Source organism: Amia ocellicauda, chromosome 7, assembly GCF_036373705.1.
Source record: "Amia ocellicauda isolate fAmiCal2 chromosome 7, fAmiCal2.hap1, whole genome shotgun sequence".
In the NCBI taxonomy this organism is placed as follows: domain Eukaryota; kingdom Metazoa; phylum Chordata; class Actinopteri; order Amiiformes; family Amiidae; genus Amia; species Amia ocellicauda.
Genome location: NC_089856.1, coordinates 18,160,638 through 18,188,022, shown reverse-complemented (window position 1 = coordinate 18,188,022; position 27,385 = coordinate 18,160,638). Strand labels below are relative to the sequence as shown.

The 27,385-nt window shown below is 41.5% G+C and overlaps 1 protein-coding gene across 1 annotated transcript; it reads left to right on the top strand.

The window, feature by feature from the left end:
- The first annotated feature begins 15,264 nt into the window (after positions 1-15,264).
- On the top strand, positions 15,265-23,934 carry LOC136753017 (cathepsin D). Its single transcript, XM_066708792.1, has 9 exons — positions 15,265-15,520; positions 18,479-18,650; positions 18,790-18,913; positions 19,044-19,162; positions 19,375-19,574; positions 22,113-22,235; positions 22,336-22,480; positions 22,711-22,809; positions 23,385-23,934. The coding sequence occupies exons 1-9, from the start codon at positions 15,462-15,464 to the stop codon at positions 23,544-23,546; spliced, it is 1,203 nt and encodes a 400-aa protein (XP_066564889.1). The 5' UTR covers positions 15,265-15,461; the 3' UTR covers positions 23,547-23,934.
- The last annotated feature ends 3,451 nt before the right edge of the window (positions 23,935-27,385 follow it).

The following is a 27,385-nucleotide window of genomic DNA, read 5'->3' as shown; positions in this document are numbered from 1 at the left end:
AAGCCCTCTCTCGTTCGAGTAGGCCACGACATCCCTGAGCAGCATGGCGTTGTCGGCCACCGATCTCCCCCGGGCACCGCAGACCTGGTCGGGACCCACGACTTGAGGGAGTGGCCGCTGCAGACGGAGCGTCAGTGCTTTGGCCAGTATCTTGTAGTCGGTGCACAGGAGGCTGACCGGCCGCCAGTTCCTCAGATCCTTTGGATCTCCCTTCTTATGAAGAAGAGAGAGGATACTCCTCTTCATAGAAGGGGCCAGTCTACCCTCTCTGTACATCGACCCCAAGACCTGAGCCAGATCTTCCTTAAGCACCTCCCAAAAGATCTTATAGAATTCAGCAGGGATCCCATCGGGACCCGGTGTCCTTCCAGAGTTAAGACTCTTTATCACCTGGGAGAGTTCAGTGGTGGTGATCTCTGGATCCTCCTCGTCCCCCTCGTTGCGGGACTCCAACAGGGACAGAAAGTGATGGATCAGATTTTGATCCACCACCTTCTGATCGTACAACTCCCTGTAGAAGTCCCGCACCACTGTCTCAACAGCCTCTCTGCCCTCCACCTCCTGCCCCGAGGAGTCGATCATGGAGGACATTGCAGGCCGCCTCTCCTTCGTTTTCTTGAAGAAGAAGCAGCTGCACTTCTCGTCGTCCTCCATGATGCGGACCCTGGAAAGGACCATGATCTTTTCTTGCTCCTCCCGATAGAGGGCGGAGAGACTCAGTTTGACCCGGGCCACCTCCTCAGCTAGGTCGAAGCCTCTGAGCTGTAAAAGACTCAGGCGCTGGAGGCGGGCGTTTAGATGGAAATATCTCGCCCGCCTCTCGCGAGCTTTCCGTTTCCCCAGCTGAATGTAGTAGCCCTTGGTCCTTTTCTTCACCATCTCCCACCACTCTATGGGATAATCAAAAAGGTCCTTCAGGGTCCTCCACTCCTCAAGGCGTCTGCTAAAGGTCTTAATAACACGAGGGTCATCGAGCAGAGAGGTGTTGAGCTTCCAGACCCCAGGCCCCGACTCCCGTGTGCTCGGAATGAGCACCTCTGTCCCAGATCTGTCTCTATCAGTCAGGGCGTCGACCACAAAGTCACTCAGGGGCATACATTCTTTTTTCTCTCTATAGATATTCCAAAAACACTCCAGCACTTGAGGGTTCTTAAAACTCACCTCAAACACGTCCCTAGGTCCAGGCAGTTTCACCACGCAGTTCAGCTCAGAAGGGGCGAAGCCCAGGCCCCTCTGCAGCACGGACCTGCTGAACTCCAGCCGGGTGAGGGCCGCGGTCTCGGCTCCAGCCTCACGGCTGAAGCGCACCGCATTGTGGCGCCTCACACCGGCGGTTCGCTGGGCCATGCTGCACTTTCCTACCTGGGAAAGGGTCCAGAGGCTCTCAATCCGGAGGTCGGGGCAAGTCCACCTGGCTGGGGAGCAGCTTCCACCTCCGGGGCTCTTGCAGGGAGCGGGCCTTGCGGGGAGAAGTCCGGGCCCTGGCTGCAGGAGGCCTCCCTCAGGGACGTTCGCCGATCGGCCTGGTCGGTCCCTGGAATCCGAGGCCTCTCCTGGATCCTGGCTGGTGATGTCAGCGGGGAGCAGTCCTGGTCAGGCCGGGCTCTGGGTAGATGGTCGGCCGGGCTTCTGGATGGGACCCACTCCGTGAGGAGTCCGCCGACTCCTCTGGCTAGGTCCCCTGTCGCTCCCGGTCCATCCCAATCTCCGCTTGCCTCGGCCTCCGGACCGCTCCAAGGACCCAGGACTCTGCAGCTCTGTCAACCGGCACCTCCCCGTCTCGTCTGGTCTGGCCTGATGGATCAGCTCCCTGCAAGGAAAAGAAAAGGACTGTCAAATACAGTTCGATGCCCCCTGCTGGACAAAGGTTTCTCTCACAATTGGAGGGAAACCCGAGTCCAAGTGCAACATGAGAGCTGGGAGAAGTGAAAGAAATGGCGGCCTCTAGCGGGGATAGCAGGGTCTGGAGGTCTGGAAGGCAGCCACAAGGCATGGTTGGGGCTGGAGGGGGTGCTGGAGGAGTGGACGGGGCCGTGGAGGCCCTAGCAGGTGGAGCCGTGGAGACCTCGGAGGGCGGAGCTGTAGACAGGACCGGGACCGGGACAGGTGGCAGCCGGGACCAGGACCTCTGGCTGGGCGGTGGCGGTGGCTGCCGGGACCTCTGGCATCACTCCCACAGTGAAGGCTGAGCCACTCAACCGAAGAGCCACGTCAATATACATGACCAGAGTCCAGCTACATTTGCCTTCAGGCAGCAAGAAGGATGTATTTGTTTTAACTTGGTAACAAATAATTATCATCCTATTTAATCTATTTTCTAATGTTTATCAAAAGTTGTTAAATAAATCAAGTAAAACTGATTTCTGTTACATTGTCTCCTTTTATAACAAACTGAAGTTTATATGAATGAGATATGAGGGCTAATTAACACAATGAATAACTTTACCTCCAAAATTGGTTTCTCAGTCACTGTTCTGTTTTTCCCTAAAAAAAATAAAAAAGTAATTATAGTTAATAAAATGACAACATGTTAGCCATTTTCTTTCAAAGATACATAATGTTGTAAGTATGGTTTTCAGGGAAATTATTATTTATATTATGACATTAGATGCTAATGTCAAGCTTTTGTTATCATGTATCATATTGTGTTGAAAAGTATCATAGTGCATTGATAAATAATTAATCATCTGTGGAAGAAAAACAATCTTCAATCAGGTTGGAACGTTAGTTGCAATGCCTTTAATACACGCAGTGTGGAGAGGAACAGTGAATCAAGAAGATCCCAAAGTCGCTCTGCCTTCATTTAAAAGTCAGAGGCTTTTATACACAAAAATCAAAGATCTGGTTACAATCACAAAGTCATTACTATATTATCTTAGAGAGTTAGCTAAGCAGAATATATATCATTATAAGACAGAGTTCATAGGTCAACACATGGATTAGGGAGCAGGCAATTCAATCATACTGTTTGACATTGTCTCCAAGATTCTCATCATAAATAACAAACAGAAAACAAGCTACCTTCTGGCCTGTCCTCCTGGCTTAACCTTATCTTTCTTAAGTATACAAGAGAGTAAAATAGATATGAAGGAAAGAATTTCTAACTTTCCTTCCACACATCTAACTTCTTATAATGTACAAGCAATATTGATTTGATGCTTGCCTCCCTTTTCCTTTCTTCGTTTTTATTGTGGCCTTTTCTTGAGGAACCTTTAAAGTCAGATCTACAGAAGAATTGGCAAAATACTGGTATAAAATTCTGACTATGGAAATTCTTGTTTATAGGTTTCATTTCATAGCAGACTACAGACTGTTGCTGGCATTATGAGGCTGTATTATCCAATGAAACATTACCTTCAATTACTTTTATGGTATACACCACAGATAACCAGGCATCATTCTCAAAGTATTGTATAGCCTTTTCTTGTATGGAACTGTCTAGAATAACACTCTTGAATCTGCTAAGTTTTTCTGGTTGAGTTTCACTTCATCTTCAGAAACAAGTGCCCATCCAGAAAAAGCCATATGCTATTGCAAACCCAGAACATTTAGAAGAAATTTTCCGAATCATTTCTAAACTATAGAAAACATGAGGGCCATCATTACAATACCACTCGTGTTTTTTGTTCTTCTTGAACAGTAGGAAATAGGGATATGTGTTTAACTTTAATAAAATTGCTGAAATATTAATTGTATTCCTTTTAAAAACAGAGGAAAGAATTAACAGTTCGTCCATACATAGATGTACACCACCATCTGCCATTATAATTGTTTTTGGAAGATGTGTCACTTTCGTGTTTTTAATAAAGCAATTAGAGTCTGAATTTCCACACTGCAAGCATTTTATTTGGGGGGGCATTTCGTAGTTTGACGAAATATATTCTTCAAATCCGTTTTGATTGATGTTTGGAGAGACTACAACTTGTATTGTTGCTTGTTTTGCATGCGCTACAGGTTCATGTTCACATTTCTTGCATTGAATTACATGTAATATCTGTGTGTGAAGCAAATCTTCTGAAAGACATGTTTCGGAGAAATGGCTATCCATGTAATTACATACCATTTCTACCATATTTTCACTGTCTACGTGATTACTAAAAGAGGGCTTAATAAGGTGGGGGGGTTTGGGTGTTTCTCAATCTTTGCAGACAATGTTTCAATTAGTTATTTAGATTCACTGTCGTTGCATGTTCTAATTGGTGTAATATTTCTTTAATTGCTGTAGTACATTTAAGAAAATTTGAAATGAAAGTAAATATGGGTTCTTTGGTATTTACCTCTGTAGTTGCTGCAGTCTCAACTAAAAGAACATCCATATCTTTAGGGAAATTCGTGCCCTCTTCAACTCCATAGGTACCTGTGCCATTTGAAGTTGCAGCTGGAGTAACGCTGCTTAAATCCCCTATTCTCTCCAAGAAGTAAAAAAATTCCAGTTGTTTCTTCTTGATTGCAGTCTGGAGATTCAGGTGTAATGGAGACATCGTTAGCTTTTATTTTATAGTTGTCATTATTAAAGAGAAGCGCAAAATAATGACCACCTATATATGGCGGTACCTCGGTGACAGATTATTGATTTGAGATAATATTCAATTTCAGCACAGTCTTCCGAATCAAATTTTGTATTGCGAGACGCTGAAACTCTAGTTCGCAATACACCTGCATGCTGTGCCCGTGGTAACTGAATTACAATTAAGTCCTGGAATGATTGAAACACTTGTTTTCTAAATAGCGACCCACCGCAGAGAGAACACATATGTGGAGATTGTTCATCGTACAATTTGTCATTTAAAAGTTGGTTTAAAGATGTGGGCACATTACTTAATTGAACAGTAATCAACACACTAAGATTTTGTGATCCTGTTTCAATTTTTTTTACAAACGGTGCACGTGTCTGTATATGTTGTACCAAAACAATTAACTATGTTAAGGGATCTAGTCCAAGATATGAAAGGTAAGATAAAATCAGCCGGATCTTTTTCTCTTTTAAATGCGAGGGATGGAATGGCACTGCTAATCTCTTTTAAAACAGGACCTAATACATCCCGGGTTTGTTGCTACTGTACACAATAAATTCACCAACCCTCTTGGCATACCAGTCCTCTGTGCAATTAATAATTCAGAACGTGCTTTAAATTTCTGGTGTAATATTTTTATAGTCAAGATATATTGCATAACTGAGTTAAACCAACAGTTATTATATTTATTTGAAAATCTGCAAATGTATTTAACCATTCTTAACGTGGATTTAGGCCCAATTTTAGACTCGCATTTGCTGCTTTGTCCATCTGAATCAATTACATTAGTCATAGAATCTTTCTCATTAAGGTTGAACATTTTGGAATTAGTAGAAGGTGGCTTTTGGAAAGAAGGTTTAAGGTTTTTTGGGAGCGGTTTCTTTTTGTTCCACTGTTCTTCTGCTTCCAGTACTATGCGTTTTCTTTTATGCGTTTTTAATCTAATTTTATCACAGAAGTCTCTTTCTCTGGCCTTATAAAGTATGGATAGATTTTTAACACACTCGTCAATTCGAAATTTTTCATTGTTCAAATATAGGACTTTAATATTTTTAAAATTGACTTCACAAAAAGACGTTGTTTTATCCACATAACAGTTCTGCATTCTGTTATATCTGTATCTACCGAAACTGCCAATCAATAAATCAGACCAAATAGGAAGAACTGGAAGGAACAAAGAGAAAAGCTTTTCTAAAAGAATTGTTCCAAAGTAAAAGTACTTTTTATTTTTTGAAAATGATCGAGGAAAGGTGATTTTACTTTCTCATCCTTTATAAAAATGTCATCTAAAATTGAATTCGACTCTGGAGTTGATTGTGGTTTATTTATGTGTTCTACTCTACTTTTAAGTATACCTATGGTTTGATGTACCAGAGTATTATTGTACTTACAACCCAGAATAATGCAGATTTCATAAACAAATGAAGAGACCTCCTCGAGGCTGGTAGAATTAACTAAAATGCTGAATATATACATTCCAACTCTATAGCGCTCATCCTTCCCACTATATTGTTGTATGCATATTTCACTAGCCTGTTTCATTAAGTGACTTTTACAGGATCTAATGATTGTGAATTTAAGATCGTCTTCGTTTGCTGTTCCATTTACAATTTTCCAGCAACGAGCTAGATACCCTTCCATGTTTTCGCCATTGAATACTTTTGCAGATGCTTGCAGCAGCACTGTAGACCTGTCGCTGTTAATTTGCACAGGTAAAGTGTTATGTTGATAATTTTTTCTTTCATGGTCTCTAATAACCCTTAGGAAATGTTCCATTGCACTTTGTGTGTGCTCTTCACTAATCATAAACGCAATGGGGACAGATACATGGGGTGCAACAGGACTACATATTGATATTTCGTAATATAAAATTATTTTTTTTGCGCATTTGGTTTTAATCATTCTACCTGTTGCATCCCAGAAAGCCGGACTTCTACGAGTAATTTCGTGCAAAGCCTATACCCCCTTCTGTAAAACATATTATTTTAAGTGGTACCGGCTGTATAATTTTTATAAAACCCTTAAAGTAAGTGTTGTTTGCATCCTCCTCTTCCATGTTTTTCTGCAGAATCTGTAGTGAAGTAATTTCGTCTGCATGCATGTATGTATTACTAAGGTGCTCTGATTTAATTTTTCCGAACACAGCAGTGTTTGAACCAATGCCTGTTCTGTTATACGCAGCTAACGAGTTGGTGTCCGCGTTTGCTAAACACTCATTATAACATTTATATGACTTATCGAATTGTAATTGTTTACCCAAATTATATATCTCGGTGCTACTGAATGGCCTGGCCTTCAGGGAATGTGAAGAATGTAGTATCGACCCCCTGTATATTATATTAAAATATAATGTTTTGGGATTTTCAAGAGTTATTTGAAAATTCATTGTACACGATTTGTGTGCGCAATAGCCACATATCTTAAGATGCGCTTTGTTACTTACTCTTTTACGCGCGGTGAGGGTTAGATTCCTTAATTTTATTAGCAAATATACCTTCCCACATGTATTTCGGCAGTTTTGGGAATGGTGACATTAAAATAATCTAATGTCGCCTTTTCCGACAAAATGCATTTTAATGTATCTTGGCTGACTACAGGATTTTCATAATCTTGCTCCTCTACTATGTTTGTATCCTCGAGAAAATCATTCCATTCAACATGTTCTCTGTTATCTACAATATCAGTGCTTAAACTAACATCCGATATTTTAGAGGGGGGGTTAAAATAATCATGATCATTATTGACAGAAATAGATTGTGTGTATTCTGAATTGTTGCTAATGGTATCTGTACTGTCGCCTAATTCGGTCCTTGCGATATAATCATCTAGGTTTATATCTGTTTGCACTGCTGTGTTTATAAATTGTTTGCGTTGGGGTACATGTGGGCTTGTCGTGGGAATGATATCTTTGCATGTTTTAATAAACTTAGAAGTACTTTGCGGGTTCTTGTCTACTATAGTAAACCCTGTCTGTGTTGGGTTTATCTGTACTTTACATGTCTCTGAGCTACAAACAAAGCTTGTTGAATCAATACTGCCTGTGACTGGAATACCAGCGCATTCGAAATGGTACTATTGATTACAAATATCACAGGCCTGCATTGCTCTTTTACTTTTATTAGGGGATTTACAAATACAATGCAATTTCTTTTTTTTTTCTGCGGTTGTGTTATCCACCCTTCACTAATTCTTTTCTTATCAAGTTTTCTTTTCATATTTTGATTTGTAGGCCTAATATGTGATTTATCAGAAATATCTACCAAAACTATGTGTATATTGTCATTTTTACATATTTTTTCGTATTAGTTGTTTGATTGACTATTTTAGCTTTATTAATCTCACCTACTAGTGTTTGTATATTATTTCGATCCTCCTTCCAAATTGTAGACAACATAAGTCTACTTTTTCTTGAAGCTGCAGTTTGTGTGTGTGGCCAGTGTAATATTTTTGCAACAGATTGCCAAAAATCTGCATTATTTATAGAATGTGTGGTGGTTTCCTTAACTTGATTTATTGCAACAGCTATTGCTGCATAATCTAATTTGTTTTGTTTTTTGCCTTTCAATTTCTTATGTTTTACGTGTTCAGTATTTTTTGTTTCACTGCCTCCTTTGAGCTTTAGATGTTCAGTTCCACCTGTGTAAACATGTACCTCAGCTTCTGCCCGTCTCCCTCTCTCTCCAGACTGCCTCCCTGCTGCCTCTCCCTCTCTCTCCAGACTGCCTCCCTGCTGCCTCTCCCTCTCTCTCTCCAGACTGCCTCCCTGCTGCCTGTCTCTCTCTCTCTCCAGACTGCCTCCCTGCTGCCTTACCCTCTCCCTCTCCAGACTGCCTCCCTGCTGCGCCAGACTTTCTACTACCTATCTTGGCCCTCACTGCTTTTCTGCTATTCTTCTTTCCTTTCCCGTTTGTCTTTTCCTTCCCTTCTCTGTTCTCAACCTGTCCCTCAACTTGTCTGTATGCCTTAGGGTAGCACACGCAATCTACATCACTGACATGGCACACATGGCCACCACTGACATCCTGTAAGCAGTTGAAAGGCATACGTCTTTAAATGGAAACTATATAGTGTACCACAGTGAAGTGAGATTATGTATATATTTTTAAGATGCAAACATACAGAAGACAATTAAAGTATACAGAAATAGGATTTTTCCAAATATTTTATTGGTAGTATTTTACATGAGCACATGGACACACACTCAACACAAAACTATCATAATATGGTACGGCTTATTAAATGTGACAGTTTAATATATAAATATATCCATACTTACTCTGTAGAGCTCTCGAAACTGCTCAGCTGCAGCCTTCCTGCTGACTCCACGGCTCACGTCAGACCATTTGAATGGATTTTGTCTCTGTGGTAGTGCAGTTGTCCCTATCACCACAACCCGTAGGGTTACACCTGCATGTGCCTTTCTGGGTGCAGCAGGGGGGGTTATGTTCTCCGGTGGAACACAAAGCTGTACATATGCTGCACACCAGATCAGCTGAGCAAAGATGGGCATGCCAACATTATCGCTCAGGTGAACCCCATCAGCACACCACAGATCTGAGTTCCAAGCAGGGAAGTGTTCCACAGTGGAGAGGTACCTCAAACGTATCCACATGAAATCATGACGAATCGAACTGACTATTTATTTTGTGGTAAAATAATAGAGAAATGGGTGACATAATACACAGGATTTCAGATTCCGCAAAGTTGTTTAAATCAGTGTACTACTGTATAGATTACTCTTTCAGTTTCACTTGGTTTTAGTTAGTGTTATCAGGAAAATAAAACATGTATAAATATATTATTTAAAAATACATCTGATTTTCAATAAAAGCAAAGCAAACAATGATGGTAGAGGGTCATTTTCATTACACAAGAACACAGCACCACTCATATTAAGGTTATTACCTTATTCCATCTGCTCTGCACTGAATGGATAAGGCAGGTGAAATCTTTCCCTGCTTCTTCGATGGTATTGCTCTGTGTGATGTTGTTCCCTGGAGCAATAACACACACCAAGTCTGGCTGTTTGACCATGGTGGTATACAGCGCTTCCTGGCGGAGTATCAACGCACAGGCACCTGGAGTGCAGCTGAATCCAAAGTCAAGGTCACTGTCTGGCATCTTGACATGACCATCGACCAGACTCCTCAGGTGGGAATCTCCAATAACCATCACAAACTGAATTGGGAGAAATATTAATTTGTTGTATATGTGTAAATATAAACATTTCATATATACACTCACCTAAAGGATTATTAGGAACACCTGTTCAATTTCTCATTAATGCAATTATCTAACCAATCAATCACAACCATTTCTAGGGTTTACAAAGAATGGTGTGAAAAGGGAAAAACATCCAGTATGCGGCAGTCCTGTGGGGGCGAAAATGCCTTGATGCTAGAGGTCAGAGGAGAATGGGCCGACTGATTCAAGCTCATAGAAGAGCAACTTTGACTGAAATAACCACTCGTTACAACCGAGGTATGCAGCAAAGCATTTGTGAAGCCACAACACGTACAACCTTGAGGCGGATGGGCTACAACAGCAGAAGACCCCACCGGGTACCACTCATCTCCACTACAAATAGGAAAAAGAGGCTACAATTTGCACAAGTTCACCAAAATTGGACAGTTGAAGACTGGAAAAATGTTGCCTGGTCTGATGAGTCTCGATTTCTGTTGAGATTTCTGTTCAGAATGAGAACATGGATCCATCATGCCTTGTTACCACTGTGCAGGCTGGTGGTAGTGGTGTAATGGTGTGGGGGATGTTTTCTTGGCACACTTTAGGCCCCTTAGTGCCAATTGGGCATCGTTTAAATGCCACGGCCTACCTGAGCATTGTTTCTGACCATGTCCTTCCCTTTATGACCACCATGTACCCATCCTCTGATGGCTACTTCCAGCAGGATAATGCACCATGTCACAAAGGTCGAATCATTTCAAATTGGTTTCTTGAACATGACAATGAGTTCACTGTACTAAACTGGCCCCCACAGTCACCAGATCTCAACCCAATAGAGCATCTTTGGGATGTGGTGGAACAGGAGCTTCGTGCCCTGGATGTGCATCCTACAAATCTCCATTAACTGCAAGATGCTTTCCTATCAATATGGGCCAACATTTCTAAAGAATGCTTTCAGCACCTTGTTGAATCAATGCCACGTAGAATTAAGGCAGTTCTGAAGGCGAAAGGGGGTCAAACACAGTATTAGTATGGTGTTCCTAATAATCCTTTAGGTGAGTGTATATATATACAGTGAGGGAAAAAAGTATTTGATCCCCTGCTGATTTTGTACGTTTTCCCACTGACAAAGAAATGATCAGTCTATAATTTTAATGGTAGGTGTATTTTAACAGTTGAGAGACAGAATAACAGCAAAAAAATCCAGAAAAACGCATTTCAAAAAAGTTATACATTGATTTGCATGTTAATGAGTGGAATAAGTATTTGATCCCCTATCAATCAGCAAGATTTCTGGCTCCCAGGTGTCTTTTATACAGGTAACGAGCTGAGATTAGGAGCACTCTCTTAAAGGGAGTGCTCCTAATCTCAGCTCGTTACCTGTATAAAAGACACCTGTCCACAGAAGCAATCAATCAATCAGATTCCAAACTCTCCACTATGGCCAAGACCAAAGAGCTGTCCAAGGATGTCAGGGTCAAGATTGTAGACCTACACAAGGCTGGAATGGGCTACAAGACCATCGCCAAGCAGCTTGGTGAGAAGGTGACAACAATTGGTGCGATTATTCGCAATTGGAAGAAACACAAAATAACTGTCAGCCTCCCTCTGTCTGGGGCTCCATGCAAGATCTCACCTCAATGATCATGAGAATGGTGAGGAATCAGCCCAGAACTACACGGGAGGATCTTGTTAATGATCTCAAGGCAGCTGGGACCAGTCACCAAGAAAACAATTGGTAACACACTACGCCGTGAAGGACTGAAATCCTGCAGCGCCCGCAAGGTCTCTCTGCTCAAGAAAGCACATGTACAGGCCCATCTGAAGTTTGCCAACATCTGAATGATTCGGAGGAGAACTGGGTGTAAGTGTTGTGGTCAGATGAGACCAAAATCAAGCTCTTTGGCATCATCTCAACTCACTGTGTTTGGAGGAGGAGGAATGACCCCAAGAACACCATCCCAACCGTCAAACATGGAGGTAGAAACATTATGCTTTGGGGGTGTTTTTGTGCTAAGGGGACAGGACAACTGCACCGCATCAAAGGGACGATGGACGGGGCCATGTACTGTCAAATCTTCGGTGAGAACCTCCTTCCCTCAGCCAGGGCATTGAAAATGGGTCGTGGATGGGTATTCCAGCATGACAATGACCCAAAACACACAGCCAAGGCAACAAAGGAGTGGCTCAAGAAGAAGCACATTAAGGTCCTGGAGTGGCCTAGCCAGTCTCCAGACCTTAATCCCATAGAAAATCTGTGGAGGGAGCTGAAGGTTCGAGTTGCCAAACGTCAGCCTCGAAACCTTAATGACTTGGAGAGGATATGCAAAGAGGAGTGGGACAAAATCCCTCCTGAAATGTGTGCAAACCTGGTGGCCAACTACAAGAAACATCTGACCTCTTTGATTGCCAGCAAGGGTTTTTCCACCAAGTACTAAGTCGAAGGGGTCAAATACTTATTTCCCTCATTAACATGCAAATCAATTTATAACTTTTTTTAAATTAATCTTTCTGGATTTTTTTGTTGTTATTCTGTCTCTCACTGTTAAAATACACCTACCATTAAAATTATAGACTGATCATTTCTTTGTCAGTGGGCAAACGTACAAAATCAGCAGGGGATTAAATACTTTTTTCCCCCACTGTATATATATATATATATATATATATATATATATATATATATACACTCACCTAAAGGATTATTAGGAACACCTGTTCAATTTCTCATTAATGCAATTATCTAACCAACCAATAACATGGCAGTTGCTTCAATGCATTTAGGGGTGTGGTCCTGGTCAAGACAATCTCCTGAACTCCAAACTGAATGTCTGAATGGGAAAGAAAGGTGATTTAAGCAATTTTGAGCGTGGCATGGTTGTTGGTGCCAGACGGGCCGGTCTGAGTATTTCACAATCTGCTCAGTTACTGGGATTTTCATGCACAACCATTTCTAGGGTTTACAAAGAATGGTGTGAAAAGGGAAAAACATCCAGTATGCGGCAGTCCTGTGGGCGAAAATGCCTTGTTGATGCTAGAGGTCAGAGGAGAATGGGCCGACTGATTCAAGCTGATAGAAGAGCAACTTTGACTGAAATAACCACTCGTTACAACCGAGGTATGCAGCAAAGCATTTGTGAAGCCACAACACGTACAACCTTGAGGCGGATGGGCTACAACAGCAGAAGACCCCACCGGGTACCACTCATCTCCACTACAAATAGGAAAAGGAGGCTACAATTTGCACAAGCTCACCAAAATTGGACAGTTGAAGACTGGAAAAATGTTGCCTGGTCTGATGAGTCTCGATTTCTGTTGAGACATTCAGATGGTAGAGTCAGAATTTGGCGTAAACAGAATGAGAACATGGATCCATCATGCCTTGTTACCACTGTGCAGGCTGGTGGTGGTGGTGTAATGGTGTGGGGGATGTTTTCTTGGCACACTTTAGGCCCCTTAGTGCCAATTGGGCATCGTTTAAATGCCACGGCCTACCTGAGCATTGTTTCTGACCATGTCCTTCCCTTTATGACCACCATGTACCCATCCTCTGATGGCTACTTCCAGCAGGATAATGCACCATGTCACAAAGGTCGAATCATTTCAAATTGGTTTCTTGAACATGACAATGAGTTCACTGTACTAAACTGGCCCCCACAGTCACCAGATCTCAACCCAATAGAGCATCTTTGGGATGTGGTGGAACGGGAGCTTCGTGCCCTGGATGTGCATCCCACAAATCTCCATCAACTGCAAGATGCTATCCTATCAATATGGGCCAACGTTTCTAAAGAATGCTTTCAGCACCTTGTTGAATCAATGCCACGTAGAATTAAGGCAGTTCTGAAGGCGAAAGGGGGTCAAACACAGTATTAGTATGGTGTTCCTAATAATCCTTTAGATGAGTGTATATATATATATATATATATATACACACACACATATATATATATATATATATATATATATATGTGTGTGTGTGTGTGCATGTGTATATGTATATATATGTTTGTAATAAAATGTATGCATAATATTCTTTACAAATCTTTGAAGTCGCTCCCATGTTGTCTGGAATGATGGTCTTATGGAAACGGTTCATGATGGTTCATCTTGGCCACTTGGAGATTCTGTGTCTCATGCCGGTCCCCCAAAATTGCACATCCATTGCTAAAATAAGTATTATTATTATTATTATTATTATTATTATTATTATTATTATTTTAAGACAAATACTGCTTTGAATAAGGAACACCAAAAGAAACAATAACACATGGAATTTATACATTGGTTACTTTGGATACTTTGCGGTTGGTTTTAACTCGAAAATCTCTAAATAAAACATTGTTGCAGAAGGTATACAATTTAACGCTGTTAAATAAATTATGTATTATGCATGACCCGAAATCAAGCAGGCAGGTTTGCGCCGTGTGTCAAAATATGATATAGCCTACTCAGTATAGTCTATGTGTTTGTCCTTGTAAGTTTAATAATAATAATAATAATAATAATAATAATAATAATAATAATAATTGTATTATATATTATTTTAATAGCGAAAATAATAGATAACCTTGGAAAAAAATATAATATGTAGCCTATAATTGTATATTGTTTATTTAATGGAGAGAAACACCTCTACAAATACCTTTACATACATTACAATGATGTATCATGGGATTTGGGAGACAAGTTTGATTCAACATCACTGACGGGAGTTTTGCACAACCTTCACACTTAATTATCCAACAATTAGCCGAAATGTATTGCATATTCTAAAATGCAGGCACGGGCGGGATATCGATAGGAATATAGGCTATAGATACATAACGAGTGAAAATGTATTTTAAATATCTGCACTTTTTTAAGTTCCGAAAGTTGCAGGCTATAACACGTTACATCAATACAAATATATGTATTTATTGTACACATTCCACCATTATTTTATCAACAGCAACATAAAATTATCAATAATATTTATAATCATCATCATACATCATTGCCACAATCTTAACATATCATTTTTAAATATTTACCTGATAGAAAGTGCAATTACCCAATATAAAAACAATGTTAATCTATAGAAATAGAAAAAATAGAAAGTCAATGTAAACGTATGTTAAAATATATAATCGTTATAATAATCGTCAACAAAAAGCTTCTAAAGTCGCTTCTCTGCTCGAAGTCGTGTCTCTGCTGGTCTGAAAGGACTCTTTGAAGAGTGGGAATGAATGGAAGACTATACAGCACTTCTATTACTGTAAAAGCGGATTGATGCGCAGATAACGGACTCGACTTTTATTTTCAAAAAATATCAGCTTCACCGGAAGTTTGTGTTACCACCGGAAGCCACTAACGTTGCTTAATGTTGCTCGGTTCACTATCCTCACCGGGGCAGCTTGTCCGTTAGGTTACCGGATGTTTCTCTCTCCTTGTGACAGACAGACAAGCTGGAGAAGGAACAGGGGGAGGGAGGCGTGTCGACAACTTGTTACTCCAGGGGCACCTCCACACCAATCAGCGCACCAGACCGTTTATCCGTCGGGCGAGGGGGCCCAATCAGCAGGCATGAGCCCGGAGATAGCCGAACTGAACCGAACGCGGCGGGGCTTAACTTGTTGTTGTGAATACGGCTATAACCCTGAGCAAGAGACCGAAAGAAAGAGTCGCCTAAGATTTAAAACACCGATAACTTTCGGTTTGTTATCGCTTTAAAAGTACAAATCTGATTGTTTTGAATTTCTAAAACGTGCCTGACACACAGTTATGATTCGCTTGGCTGTGTTTCTGACGTTGTGCGTCGCTCTTGGCTCCGGTGTTTTCAGGTTAGTTATCGAAACTGTTTTGTTGTTAGATTGATTGATAGATTGATTGTTTATTTATGTATACATGTACTGATTGAGTGACTGTGCAGTATAACCTGAATTTATTATGTTTTTTAATGTGACTGTTTTCTTCATTTTCCTTGTGGACAGTGATTTCTAACACTTATAACGTAGGTATTTTTCTAATTTCTACTGATGTATTGTTACTGCTGGTGGTATCAAATGTTACCCACTGAATCCAAAATAAAACGGCATGTTATTTAATTTATAACAAGTGTTTATTTAATATTATTATTGCGTTGCTCTTGTACGGCGAAAGTTAGGTAGTTTTCCAACTTCCGTTTTTCGGTTTCCTTCTTGTGACAGTGTACTGTATTGCGTCCAGTGTTTGTTAGTGAGTGTGTGTTGTCCCCTCTCTCTGTCTCAGTCTGTGTGTGAAATTGAGGAAGAGATTTTGAACACTGAGCTGAGCAGTCTTTAGTTCAGGGCTGGGCGGTATACTGTAAACAACTATATACCGGTATTCATTTATTGACCGGTTTGGGCTTTTACTATACCTTCATATCGGTATTTTAAAGTTTTCTATGCTAAATTAAATAATTTACTAATTACTGTGTCATTCAGTCATAGCATTCAGGACTTTGTATTGCACTTATGTTGTAAGTCGCCCTGGATAAGGGCGTCTGCCAAGCAATAATAATAATAATAATACCAATAAACTTGATCGCGTTCGCGTATCCCACCGACTGCTTGAGACTGCTCTGACATGAGACGCATCTGATCAAAGAACGCCGATGGTGTTTTTGTGTAAAGCAAATTTCCGCAGATCTACGCAGATCTGCACGGCTCCACAAATGGGATCGGTGGGATCCTGCAGATCTGCGGTACAAGAACGCGACCACCTTTCTTCAACAAACCCTGCAGAAATCGATGACTTAATTTGTTGTTAATTTTTATGTTATTTTAGTTTTTAATAAAAAAATAGAATTGCCAATCATTTAAGTAACAACTTAATTATTGTGCATCACAGATTTACATTTTTTTTAAATAATTGTAATTATTTAATAAAGCATTGCCAATGCTAAAGCGTTGATCTAGAATTCTATATCTATGGTTTTGACAATGCTGTTCGCAGTAGTAGTTTTCATTCAGTTTAACAAGTCCCTCTTGATTTCTGCATAATCTTACTCGCAGCCACAGCTCGCTTCCTGCTGCAGCTTCTCAGAGCTGTGCTGACTGTGCAGATTTCTGTGGGCGGGGCTTAGTGGCGTCACGCAGAAACGCTTAAACAACACGCATCTCTGAGTCTCTGTGCACTACTTGTTTTGGACGAATGCTGCGTTAGCCAAATATCGAAAATAAATTCCATGTGTTCCATGTTGACATAAATAAACAGACTTGATAAATGCACAGTGAAGACGAGATGGAGGAGAGGAGTGTGGCTGAAACTTCACAGCACAGTGACCCCAGTGAATCTGTCCCGAAGGAAGGTGTGTCGTTGATAGAGTGGACGTGATTTGTTTTTAAGACAACTGACACAGAACGGGGAAACGTCATTCAATGCCAGTTGTGTCCTATTACTTTTGCTTTACAAACAGTTTAAAATGGCCATTAAAAATAGTCATACTGTCAAAAATGTGAAAAATACCGCGATACTGTATTTTGGCCATATCGCCCAGCCCTACTTTAGTTCTCCCTCCTTTTTACATTCTGCGATTTAAAAATGTGTTTTCTGTGGAATTCTACGGAAGTGATTAAGATCAGAAAAAAAAGTTTAATGAAATGAACAATTAAAGGCATAAACCAAGACCATGATGGCTGCTTAAAATTGTAGTGTACAATTTCAATGTCTCAAAATGAGCATGCAACATCATGATTGCCAGTTGGAATGACAATGCTAACATTTGTCGTGACAAATCAATATCGAATCAAATTATTTTAAAATGCATACGATTACATTAAGTTTAAGTGCATAAACATAAATTACTTTTAGATTACATTACTGTAAATGAAAAACTAAATATAATTGTCCACTAAAAAGATTTGATTTGTTTTCTAATCAAATTAATTGTCTATTATAAAATACTCAACTATTCTGACTGCACAATAAAAATACAAAAAACATAAGCTACAGTTTATTTCTCCGATATAGGTATTGTGACCATAATGTTTGTAAATGCCGGCATAACTTCAATATAATTTTAATTAGGTGAGACGTAAGCTTTACAAGTCTACACAGCGATGCATGGAATCCGAAATACTTGGCATCAACCGTAACACACTGATAATGATTTAGCTAAGTTAGGAAAGGAAGGAATCGGTTTGCATTTGTTAACGTTAGGTAGCCGGGCACGTTAACTTTTCTCTCTCTCTTCAGAAGCCACCGTTTTATGTATGGTTTTTGTCAAGGTCCTCTGCCGTTTTAAAATTGTTGATTTTCCTTGTGTGGTCAAGGACTTCGTTACATACCTTACAATATAACTTCCAGCCATCCTTCTGAAGATCTGTGTACTCCCTTGAATAAATTAAATCGCATTTCATTTAAACTATTTCGTTTTGTCCCTCCTATGACAGTAATAGCAGATCAAACAATATAAATAATACATGATGCTTACAAGTGAATGAAATGCAAAATGGGTGCTACACACTTTGTATTGCACTTATGTTGTAAGTCGCCCTGGGCGTCTGCAAAGAAATAAACAATAATAATAATAATAATAATCATAATACTTTATGTAATGTTATTGACAGATAGTGGTTATAGGCCATATGGTACCACTTTTTTAACATTTTTCCATGTCTATCATTTCAAAAGTGTCTTATTCTGCAGGAGAAGTCAAATTTGCAGATTTCTGGAGGGACTATCATCTTAATCAATACAGTGGTGTCCAGTCAGTCAGTGTTATGTACTGTAATGTTCAGTCAGTGTCTGTATTAACCTTCTTTCCTCTCTCTCAGGATTCCTCTGTTGAAGACTCGCTCTGTGCGCAGGATGCTGACGGACAGCGGGCTGACCTCAGAGCAGCTGAGGGACCGGGTCAGCAGTAAGCAGGGGCAGGGCGAGGTGTTTTACCACACCACAGCATCACCCCAGCCCCTCCCCATGGAGAGACTGGACAACTTTATGGATGTCAGTATACTTCCTCTCTCCCTCAGGCCCAGTATTATGGGCTATATTAACTCTCCCCTTCTCTCTCCCCCACAGTACTTTGGGCTGATGGAACTGTGTTAACTAACTCTCTCTCTCTCTCTCTCTCTCTCTGTCTCAGGCACAGTACTATGGGCAGGTGGGGCTGGGCTCCCCTGCTCAGAACTTCACGGTGGTGTTTGATACCGGCTCCTCCAACCTGTGGGTCCCATCCATCAAGTGCTCCTTCCTCAACCTGGCCTGCTGTGAGTGCCAACCTAGTGTATGTGTCCCTGTGTACGTGTCCCTCTCCGTGCCTGTCCTGAGTGTCTATCCCTGTCAGGGTTTAATAACCTGCAGTATCAGACAGTGTCTGTGTTAACTGCCCTCTCTCAGGGCTGCACAGGCGCTATGACTCCAGGAAGTCCAGCTCTCATGTTGAAAACGGGACGCAGTTCCACATCCAGTACGGCCGAGGCAGCCTGAGTGGCTTCCTGAGTCAGGACACCCTGACCGTGAGTACAGATGCACAGACTCTCTGACCATAAGGCCTGGTGCGCAGACACCATGGCCGTGAGGACAGACGGCAGCACAGACACGCTGACCTCGAGGACAGACGGACAAACGGACACCCAAACATGCTGACTGTAAGGACAGACGGACGGTGAGATTTGGACAGTGATATTGTTATGTATGTTACTGTTGTGACCCTCTCTCTGTGTCTCAGCTGGCCGGACTGATGGTCAGTGGTCAGTGTTTTGGGGAGGCAGTTAGAGAGCCGGGTGTGGCTTTTGCCTTTGCTCGATTTGACGGTATCCTGGGCCTGGGGTACCCCTCCATCGCCGTTGCTGCAGCAACGCCCCCCTTCGACCTCATCATGGACCAGAAACTGCTGCCTAGCAATGTATTCTCCTTCTACATCAACAGGTGTGTGTGTGTGTGTGTGTGTGTGTGTGTGTGTTCCTGTCTGTGTGTTGGTTGGTTGGTCAGTGTGAATGTACAGTACTGTCCAATCAGTTAATGCAGTGGTTCTCAAACTGTGCACCCCCAGGTGGTACGCCAGACTACCCTGTAATATGTAGTATGTTGTTGCACAGAATTTTTTTAAATTAAAATTATAATAATAAAATCTATGTAAAATTGTTATTTGTAATGTATTGAATTTGTTTAACAAAGCTTGGGTTTTAATATTTTGTATTTTAATTAAGTTTATTACATCTATTAAGTTCCTGTTCGCTACATCGGCCTGCGCGCACTAATATTCAAGTGTTTATACCACTCTCGAACTCAGAGAGACAGTGTAGCCATATCCGCCTGCAGAACGATTTTAAAATGAATACCTCACAAAATCAACTGTATATCATGGCTGAAAGGAAAAGACTCCAAGAGGACTGATCCCAGCTCCGATAGATCAGACACGCACGTTGAGACGGAGGAGGATAATAAATGGACACTAGCTCTGCTGCTGAACCTACAGACTGCTGGTGTTAGCAAGTGTCGGAAAACGGCAACAAGGCAGTAAAATCCGAAATGATCTAAGTTTGGGATTTACTTACACCGGGGAGGAGGAAGAGCCAAGACCACAGTGTGTCGTTTGCTGTGAGATGCTCAGCAATGAGAGCATGAAGCAGCGCATCTGAGGCGGCACTTCATGCGATTTTGAAGGATTTGAGGCTGTTGATTTTTTTCAGAGGAAACTTCAAAGATCTGAAGCAGCGCACGTCCACCATAAGAAACAGTGCTACTGCAGTTTCCAAAGCCCAAGAAACTTCTTACCATGCTAGTCTGCACATTGCTAAAGCAGGTAAGTCCACACTATTGGTGACGAACTTTGTTTACCATTTTGGCAAAAGAGCTGACTCATTATGTGTGGAGAAAAAGCTGCTAAACAGCTCGACCTGGTGCCCCTTTCACTCGCAAAATTATTGCTATGGTACATGATGCCAGAAGTATGCTGATAGAGCGCATTAAGATGAGCAGATGCTTTTCACTACAATTAGATGAGTCTACTGATGTCGCTGATTTGGCCAATTTGTAGGTTTATATTAGATATGAGTTTGAGCGCATGTCCCATGAGGACTTTCTGTTCTGTAAGCCGCTACCAACAAGAACTATACAGGGCAGCATATTTTTCTTCTGAATGAATTAATTCAATCAAAGAGAATGGCATCGACTGGAAAAAATGTCAGAGTTTGTACAAAGCGATGACAGGCCGACAGCGGTGTAGTTGCCTGGATTAGAGAGGTCGCTGTGGATGTGAAGTGGACGCACCGCAGCATGCACTGCGGCCAGGCACTGGCAGTCGGGAACATGCCTGATTTAAAATCTGTGCTAGACTCTGCTGTCAAAGTAGTGAATTTTATCAAAGCCTGACCAATGAATTCACGTCTGTTCAGTGTGCTTTGTAATGAAATGGGCAGTGAACATGCGCATCTTTTGCTGAAAAAGCTCATGAAGTGAGGCTCATGGGGCTCTGCACTCTGAGGTCCAGATGTTTATGCATATCCAGAAATCTCCTTTGGCAAGTCTATTTGATGATCCATTATGGCTGGTACAATTAACCTACCTGGCTGATATATTCTCACGTTTGAATGAGCTGAATATGGGACTGCAAGGGCTCTCTTTAACAATTTTTGATGTGTCTGACAAGATCACTGCTATGAAGTAAAAGCTGCAGCTTTTGTTAATAAAATCAAGGCAGGCAATGTCTCTGCTTTCCCAACTCTGAAGAACCATCTGCACACATGGTGTAGCATTTGATGCTGCAGTTTGTGATGTGATTGTTGTGCAACTTTTGTCATTGGAAGAACAGTTCGAGTATTTTCAAGTAGAGGCCACACCAAAGTGGATCAGGAACCCTTTATTGTTGATGTCACAGGAATACCTGAGGATCTGTCCTGTGCAGGACAAGTTGCTTGAGTTAACATCTGAGGATACTTTAATGTCAGAATTTAAACAACTTGTCACTGTTGAACTTCGGGATCCAAAGGCAGAGTCACTACCCAGCCCTCTCATTAAAGGCTGTGTGGTTTTTGATGCCTTTTGCTACTACCTATCTTTGCGAGAGAGGTTTCTCTGCTCTCCCTGCAATCAAGACAAAGTCTCGCAACAAAATGAATGCTGATCCAGATCTGGGTTTGAAGCTCACTGCCCTTGTCCCTGACATTGCAAGGCTTTCCTCGGGTAAAAGGGCTCACCCCTCTCGCTAAAAGTGCTCAGTGCTATTTTTATTATTTGTGCATGTGCGTGTGTGTGCTCATGTTGGTCATTGAGATTTTCTGTGGTTCCTATGAGAAGGTGACTTGTAGGTGGTACTTGGATGCTTTGGTTTGATCAGGGGTGGTACTTGGTTAAAAAAGAAGTTAATGTATCTTTAACCTCTCTCCCTCTTTCCCTGCAATATGGCAGTGTGGGTGAGCCAGTATGTTTTACTGTATTCCTTCCCCCTCTCTCCCTCTCTCTAAGGGACACTGCGGGATCTGTGGGGGGGGAACTGGTGCTGGGAGGGGTCGACCCAAATTACTACGATGGAGAGCTGCACTACGTCAACGTGACTCGCAAGGCATACTGGCAGATAGCACTGGATGGGTGAGAGAGGCAAGGGGTTGAGGAGTATTAGGGTCTGTGTCTCTTTGTGTCTCTGCAGTCTGTATTAGAGTTTGTGTTGAACTCTGTTTTTCTCCATTAGTGTTTCTGTAGGTAATCAGCTGTCGCTATGCAAAGGTGGTTGCCAAGCAATCGTTGACACAGGAACCTCTCTGATGGTAGGGCCATCCCAGGAGATCAGAGCTCTGCAGAAAGCCATTGGTGCATACCCACTGCTGATGGGAGAGGTGCGTGTGCATCCGTCTGTGTGCGTGTGTGTCAGTCTTTTGTGTAGCATGTATCATATTGTGTAGTGTATGCCTGTGTATAATGCGTCTGCACCTATGTGGTCTCTGACAAATCCATGATTTATTAATCATTGTGTGTGTGTGTGTGTGTGTGTGTGTGTGTGTCTCTCTCTCTCTCTCTCTCTCTCTCTCTCTCTCTCTCTCTCTCTCTCTCTGTGTCTCTGTCTCAGTATCTGATTGACTGTAAGAAGATCCCCTCCCTGCCTGTCATCACCATCACCATTGGAGGGAAGCCGTTCAACCTCACTGGAGAGGATTACATCCTGAAGGTAAGGACTGTGCCAGTCAATGTGACTGTACTATGGTGTCCAATCAGCCAGTCAGTGTGACTAGACTGTGGTGTCCAGCAAGTCAGTACATTATTTTGAGTCTGTCAGTCTCTGTGACAGGAGAAATGTTAATTTTGATTTAGTCATAGTGTTAGTCAAGTTGAGTCCCATTTTAGCACTTTAATTTTAATAAAAATAAAAAAAATCTTTTACCTTTTGTTCGTTTTAGTCAACTAACATTACATTAATCACATTTCAGTCATGCTATTTAATTTATTCATATTGATCAAAACCTGCATACATTTAATTGGTGGTGGTGGGTGCTGATGGATTCTCGACTGAGTTTTACTGCTGATTTATTCTTGTCTCTATTTTCTCAAACACAACTTCCAAAACCTTGTCATCTTCGATTTCATCTTGGATGATTGTAGTCTGCTTTTTGGTGTCATTAACTATAAGGAAAAACAGTTTGTTGATAAACATTTTCATACATTTCATCAACAAAATGAACACTGGCCAGGAGTGTCTCTTGGGTCTGAATTAGTGTCTGAATATTTTTCTCTCTCTCTGTCCAGGAGTCAATTGCGGGGGTGTCTGTGTGTCTGTCTGGCTTTCTGGCAATGGACATCCCACCCCCCGCTGGGCCACTGTGGATTCTGGGATATAATTTCATTGGCCGATACTACACTGTGTTTGACAGGCAGAACGACAGGGTGGGGTTCGCCCCCTCCAAATGATGGACCGGCACACTGACCCCCCCCACCCACTCACTCGCTGTAGAGGATCAAGCTTTAATCTCTCAATGCCCAACCAGCCTCACAACCCAGTACATGAAATCTAATTTACACTGAAATGCTAATGTGTACACACAGGCAGATAGTTATACTCTAGTGATTGGCACTGGGACTTAATTCTGCCTGCTGCTGCTGCTGCCGCTGCTTCCCTGAAAACTTGTGACCGAACCAATGAAGATGATTTAGGGGAAGCTCACTGGCGCTCCTCCTTTGGAGCTGCCAATGTTTGTTAGGGCCGTGCTCCATGCAATGCCTGTGCTGTAACAGAGGGCGCCTGGGTTACCATTGCAATCTGCATACTTGAAATAAATGTGCTTCCTTATCAAGCCCAGTCAGCGGGGGTCTGTGTGCGTCTCTCAAATTCTGATTTAAAGTGCTTTATTGGCATGACCAGGATAAGTATAGCCAAAGCATTAGTAATATGTCAACAGGTCTCTGTGTTTGTGTGTCTGTCTGTCATGCACACACTCATTCACTTGGTAACTTCACTCTCACAATAACAATCAGAATAGCAATTCAATCCATAACAATAAAAGGTGTTATAATTTCACAACTATGAAATAATAAAATCACATATGAGGAACAAGCCAATCACAGTGCAGCATTTCCACACATTCCTATAACATCTAGATGTTGTATAACCTCTAGATCCTGTGCCAAATTATCACTGTTTTAACATTTCAGTTACTTGCTTTTTAATAAATCATTTCATTACTTTTAGCCAGCATAATCACAACACAGATCGGCTATTGTGTGTCTGTTACACAGGGTCCTGGACTGAACCCTTTTTAGACTGGGAGGGGATTTTCAGTCTGCTTTTCCACCACTGTGATCGACTGTGAGGTCTGTTTGTTGGGGGGTGTGTGCTTCAGTGTCTGTCTATGTGCCATAGCAACCATGCTAATCAGTGCTTAATTTGTAAATCGGAAGGTGCAGGAACGCAAAGCGTATATGAGAGCGGAGGGGTGACAAGGCAGGCGCAGGTCCTGGAACCTTGAACAGTGCTGAAAACAACGTGACAACCAGGGGGGTCGGCAGATTGTGAGAGTGGGGGTGGGGTTACGGTCCAAAACTGTGAGAGTTGGGGGAGTGGGGGGAGTGGGGGGAGTAGGGAGTAACGTGAGTTACCGGATCGGCGCAAATAGGTTCCGGAACACAGACATTCAAAACGCGAGAGGACCTGGATCCTGTTCGGGCAGGATCCAGCACAAATTAAGCACTGGTGCTAATAGAAGCTCCAGAGCATTATGACGGGTAGAGGATCCTGGGACCCTGGACAACTCTGTTCACACTGAACACCCTAGCTGAAATGTGGAAATAAATATTTGTGTATTATCTATTTTTAATAATTTGTGTCTTTCTGACTTGGTGCAAATCCAGAATAAAAAACTTTGCCTGGAAAAAACCAAGACAAAGACAATATTCTAGGGACTAGTATTCAGTCTATCTAAAGTACCATTTCTATGAGGGTGATCAATACACATTAGGGCCGGAGAAAGACATTCGTACTGCGGCCTATGGAGCTCCTGATTTTTTCAGATAACTCCGTTTCTTTTCTCAAACTAGTTTCTCTGAGATGAGTTCGCAGTAATTAAGACAAAAATAAATAATAATGTAAGTGGCCAGAAAGAGTCTGAATTGGATGTGACGATATGATGTCACAGTCATAGCATTTCATACACCGCAGACATGACATTTTATACATAGTGAAGTTATTATTCTCGTTTGTGCACCGAAATGTCAACGCATCTCCTCCTACAGTTTTGCACTGATCCACACCAAACTTGGCCGTCTGCAGGCGCTATGTCCCGAATAGTATGCTATTGTTTTTATAGTGGCTGTGTAGTCTACTTTTGGACCTACGTGCCATATGTTGTGAAAGTGAAAGTAGTATATAACTCTCTAACGGCTGTACATACAGTCATAGTACTTATTGAATGCTTATAGGAAACCTTATGTGCTCTATCAGAATAAACCACTCACCATGACCTGTGACCTTCCTGGACTGAGATACAGCATCTAGGATCTGATGCAAGTGTCATCAGATATTGAACATCTCATTACGTCTTCTAGTATGCTTTAATGGCCAAACATACTATTGAACACTAATACGAACTCCTGTATGAAGTTTCCAAAAATGCTATCGGTTTTCTGCTCAGAGCTATGGATCATGGGATATTGCAAGAAAAAAAAAACCTTTGATGGCTTATAACTGCTTTTGTGTGCCAGATGATGGTGTCTATAGAACACGTATAGGAAACCACATAGCCTCTATCCATGGATGTCCTTGAACTTGACCATGACCTCTCTTTCAAGGTCAAACATGAAATTGTAGGATTGTAGTGTGAAAACACTGCAAAAGCCATAATGGGCACCATGCCACATATAAAGCAGGCCAAATGTGTTCTTTTGAAATAAAATTGAATAAATAAATACAATTTAATTGAGGGTTCAAAGTTCAATTGAATGTTATTTTGCCTTGTAACTGATTACAGGGTACAGATACAGTGACATTTATTATTGGACACGTATAGGAAACCATAAGTGGGCTGTCTAAAAATGTCCTTCATTTTGACCTTTGACCTTTTGGTGGAGGTCAAATTCTCATTATGACTGATTATTGCTCAATAACGCCTAATAGAGTGTAGATAGGGTCAATTTCACTATAGAACATGTAAAGGAAACCCTAAGTGGGCTATCTAAAACTGTCCTTGGTTTTGACCTTCGACCTCTCTTTTCAGGTCAAATTCTCATTTTGAGCGATTTTTGCTCTATAACTCCTAACAGAGAGGAGATAGGCCTTTGGTCAATATAGAGCACATATAAGAAGTCATACATGCACCATCTAAAAATGTCCTTCATTGTGGCCTTTCATCTATCTTTCGAAGTCAAAGTCAATACTTCACTGACTCTGAATATAATTTCACCAAGAAGGAATGTTCACAGCTCCAATCTGACTTCAGATTCTAAAAGAGCATCTTTGGTTTAGTTAAGACATTGACTATCACCTTTGTGCTCTGCATAAGACCCACATATCAACAGACCCACAAATTGGCAAACATGACACTAGTAGAGTAGTACCAATGTGAATCAATCCAAGCTGCTACACATCAGAACATGGTTGTCATGACCAATTAAAAATATCATATGTGATGCGACACACTGCAATTGAGATTGCTTTTCACCAATCACAATAACAGCTTTTCTGTCTGTTATTCAAGATTCTGAATGCAATTTAAAAACGTGTCCACATGATGACATCAGTGGTCTACATAAGAAATATCACTTAATGACTCAAATGAGGCTGGTTGCTCCAACCCTAATCAAACACACCTGATCCAGCTAATCAAGGTCTTCAGGATTACTAGAAATTTCCAAGCAGGTGTGAGTTGGAGCTGGTTGGAGCTAAACTCTGCAGAGCTGTGGCCCTCCAGGAATTGAGTTTGAGACCATTGTTTTAAGCATTTTGAAGCCTTTGATACATACTTTACACTTCTTGAATAGCTCGGTTGGGTTCTTGCAAAGAAAGACAGGCAGGCCTTCCAAAGCAGCAGTCCTCCTGTGATTAACAATGTCTGTTGTTTTGAAAAACATACAAAAGAAACAACCAAATAGCCAAAGTATGAAAACTATTTATTATCAGCCAAAGTAACATAGATAAAACCATCAAAACACTGAAATTGAACTTACCCTTTTATCAAGTCTTTCTAGGAGCGCAACCATGTCCTGACCGAAAGCTCCTTTTCTGGCTCTGTAAAGTTTCAGGAGCTTAGGTGTGTACA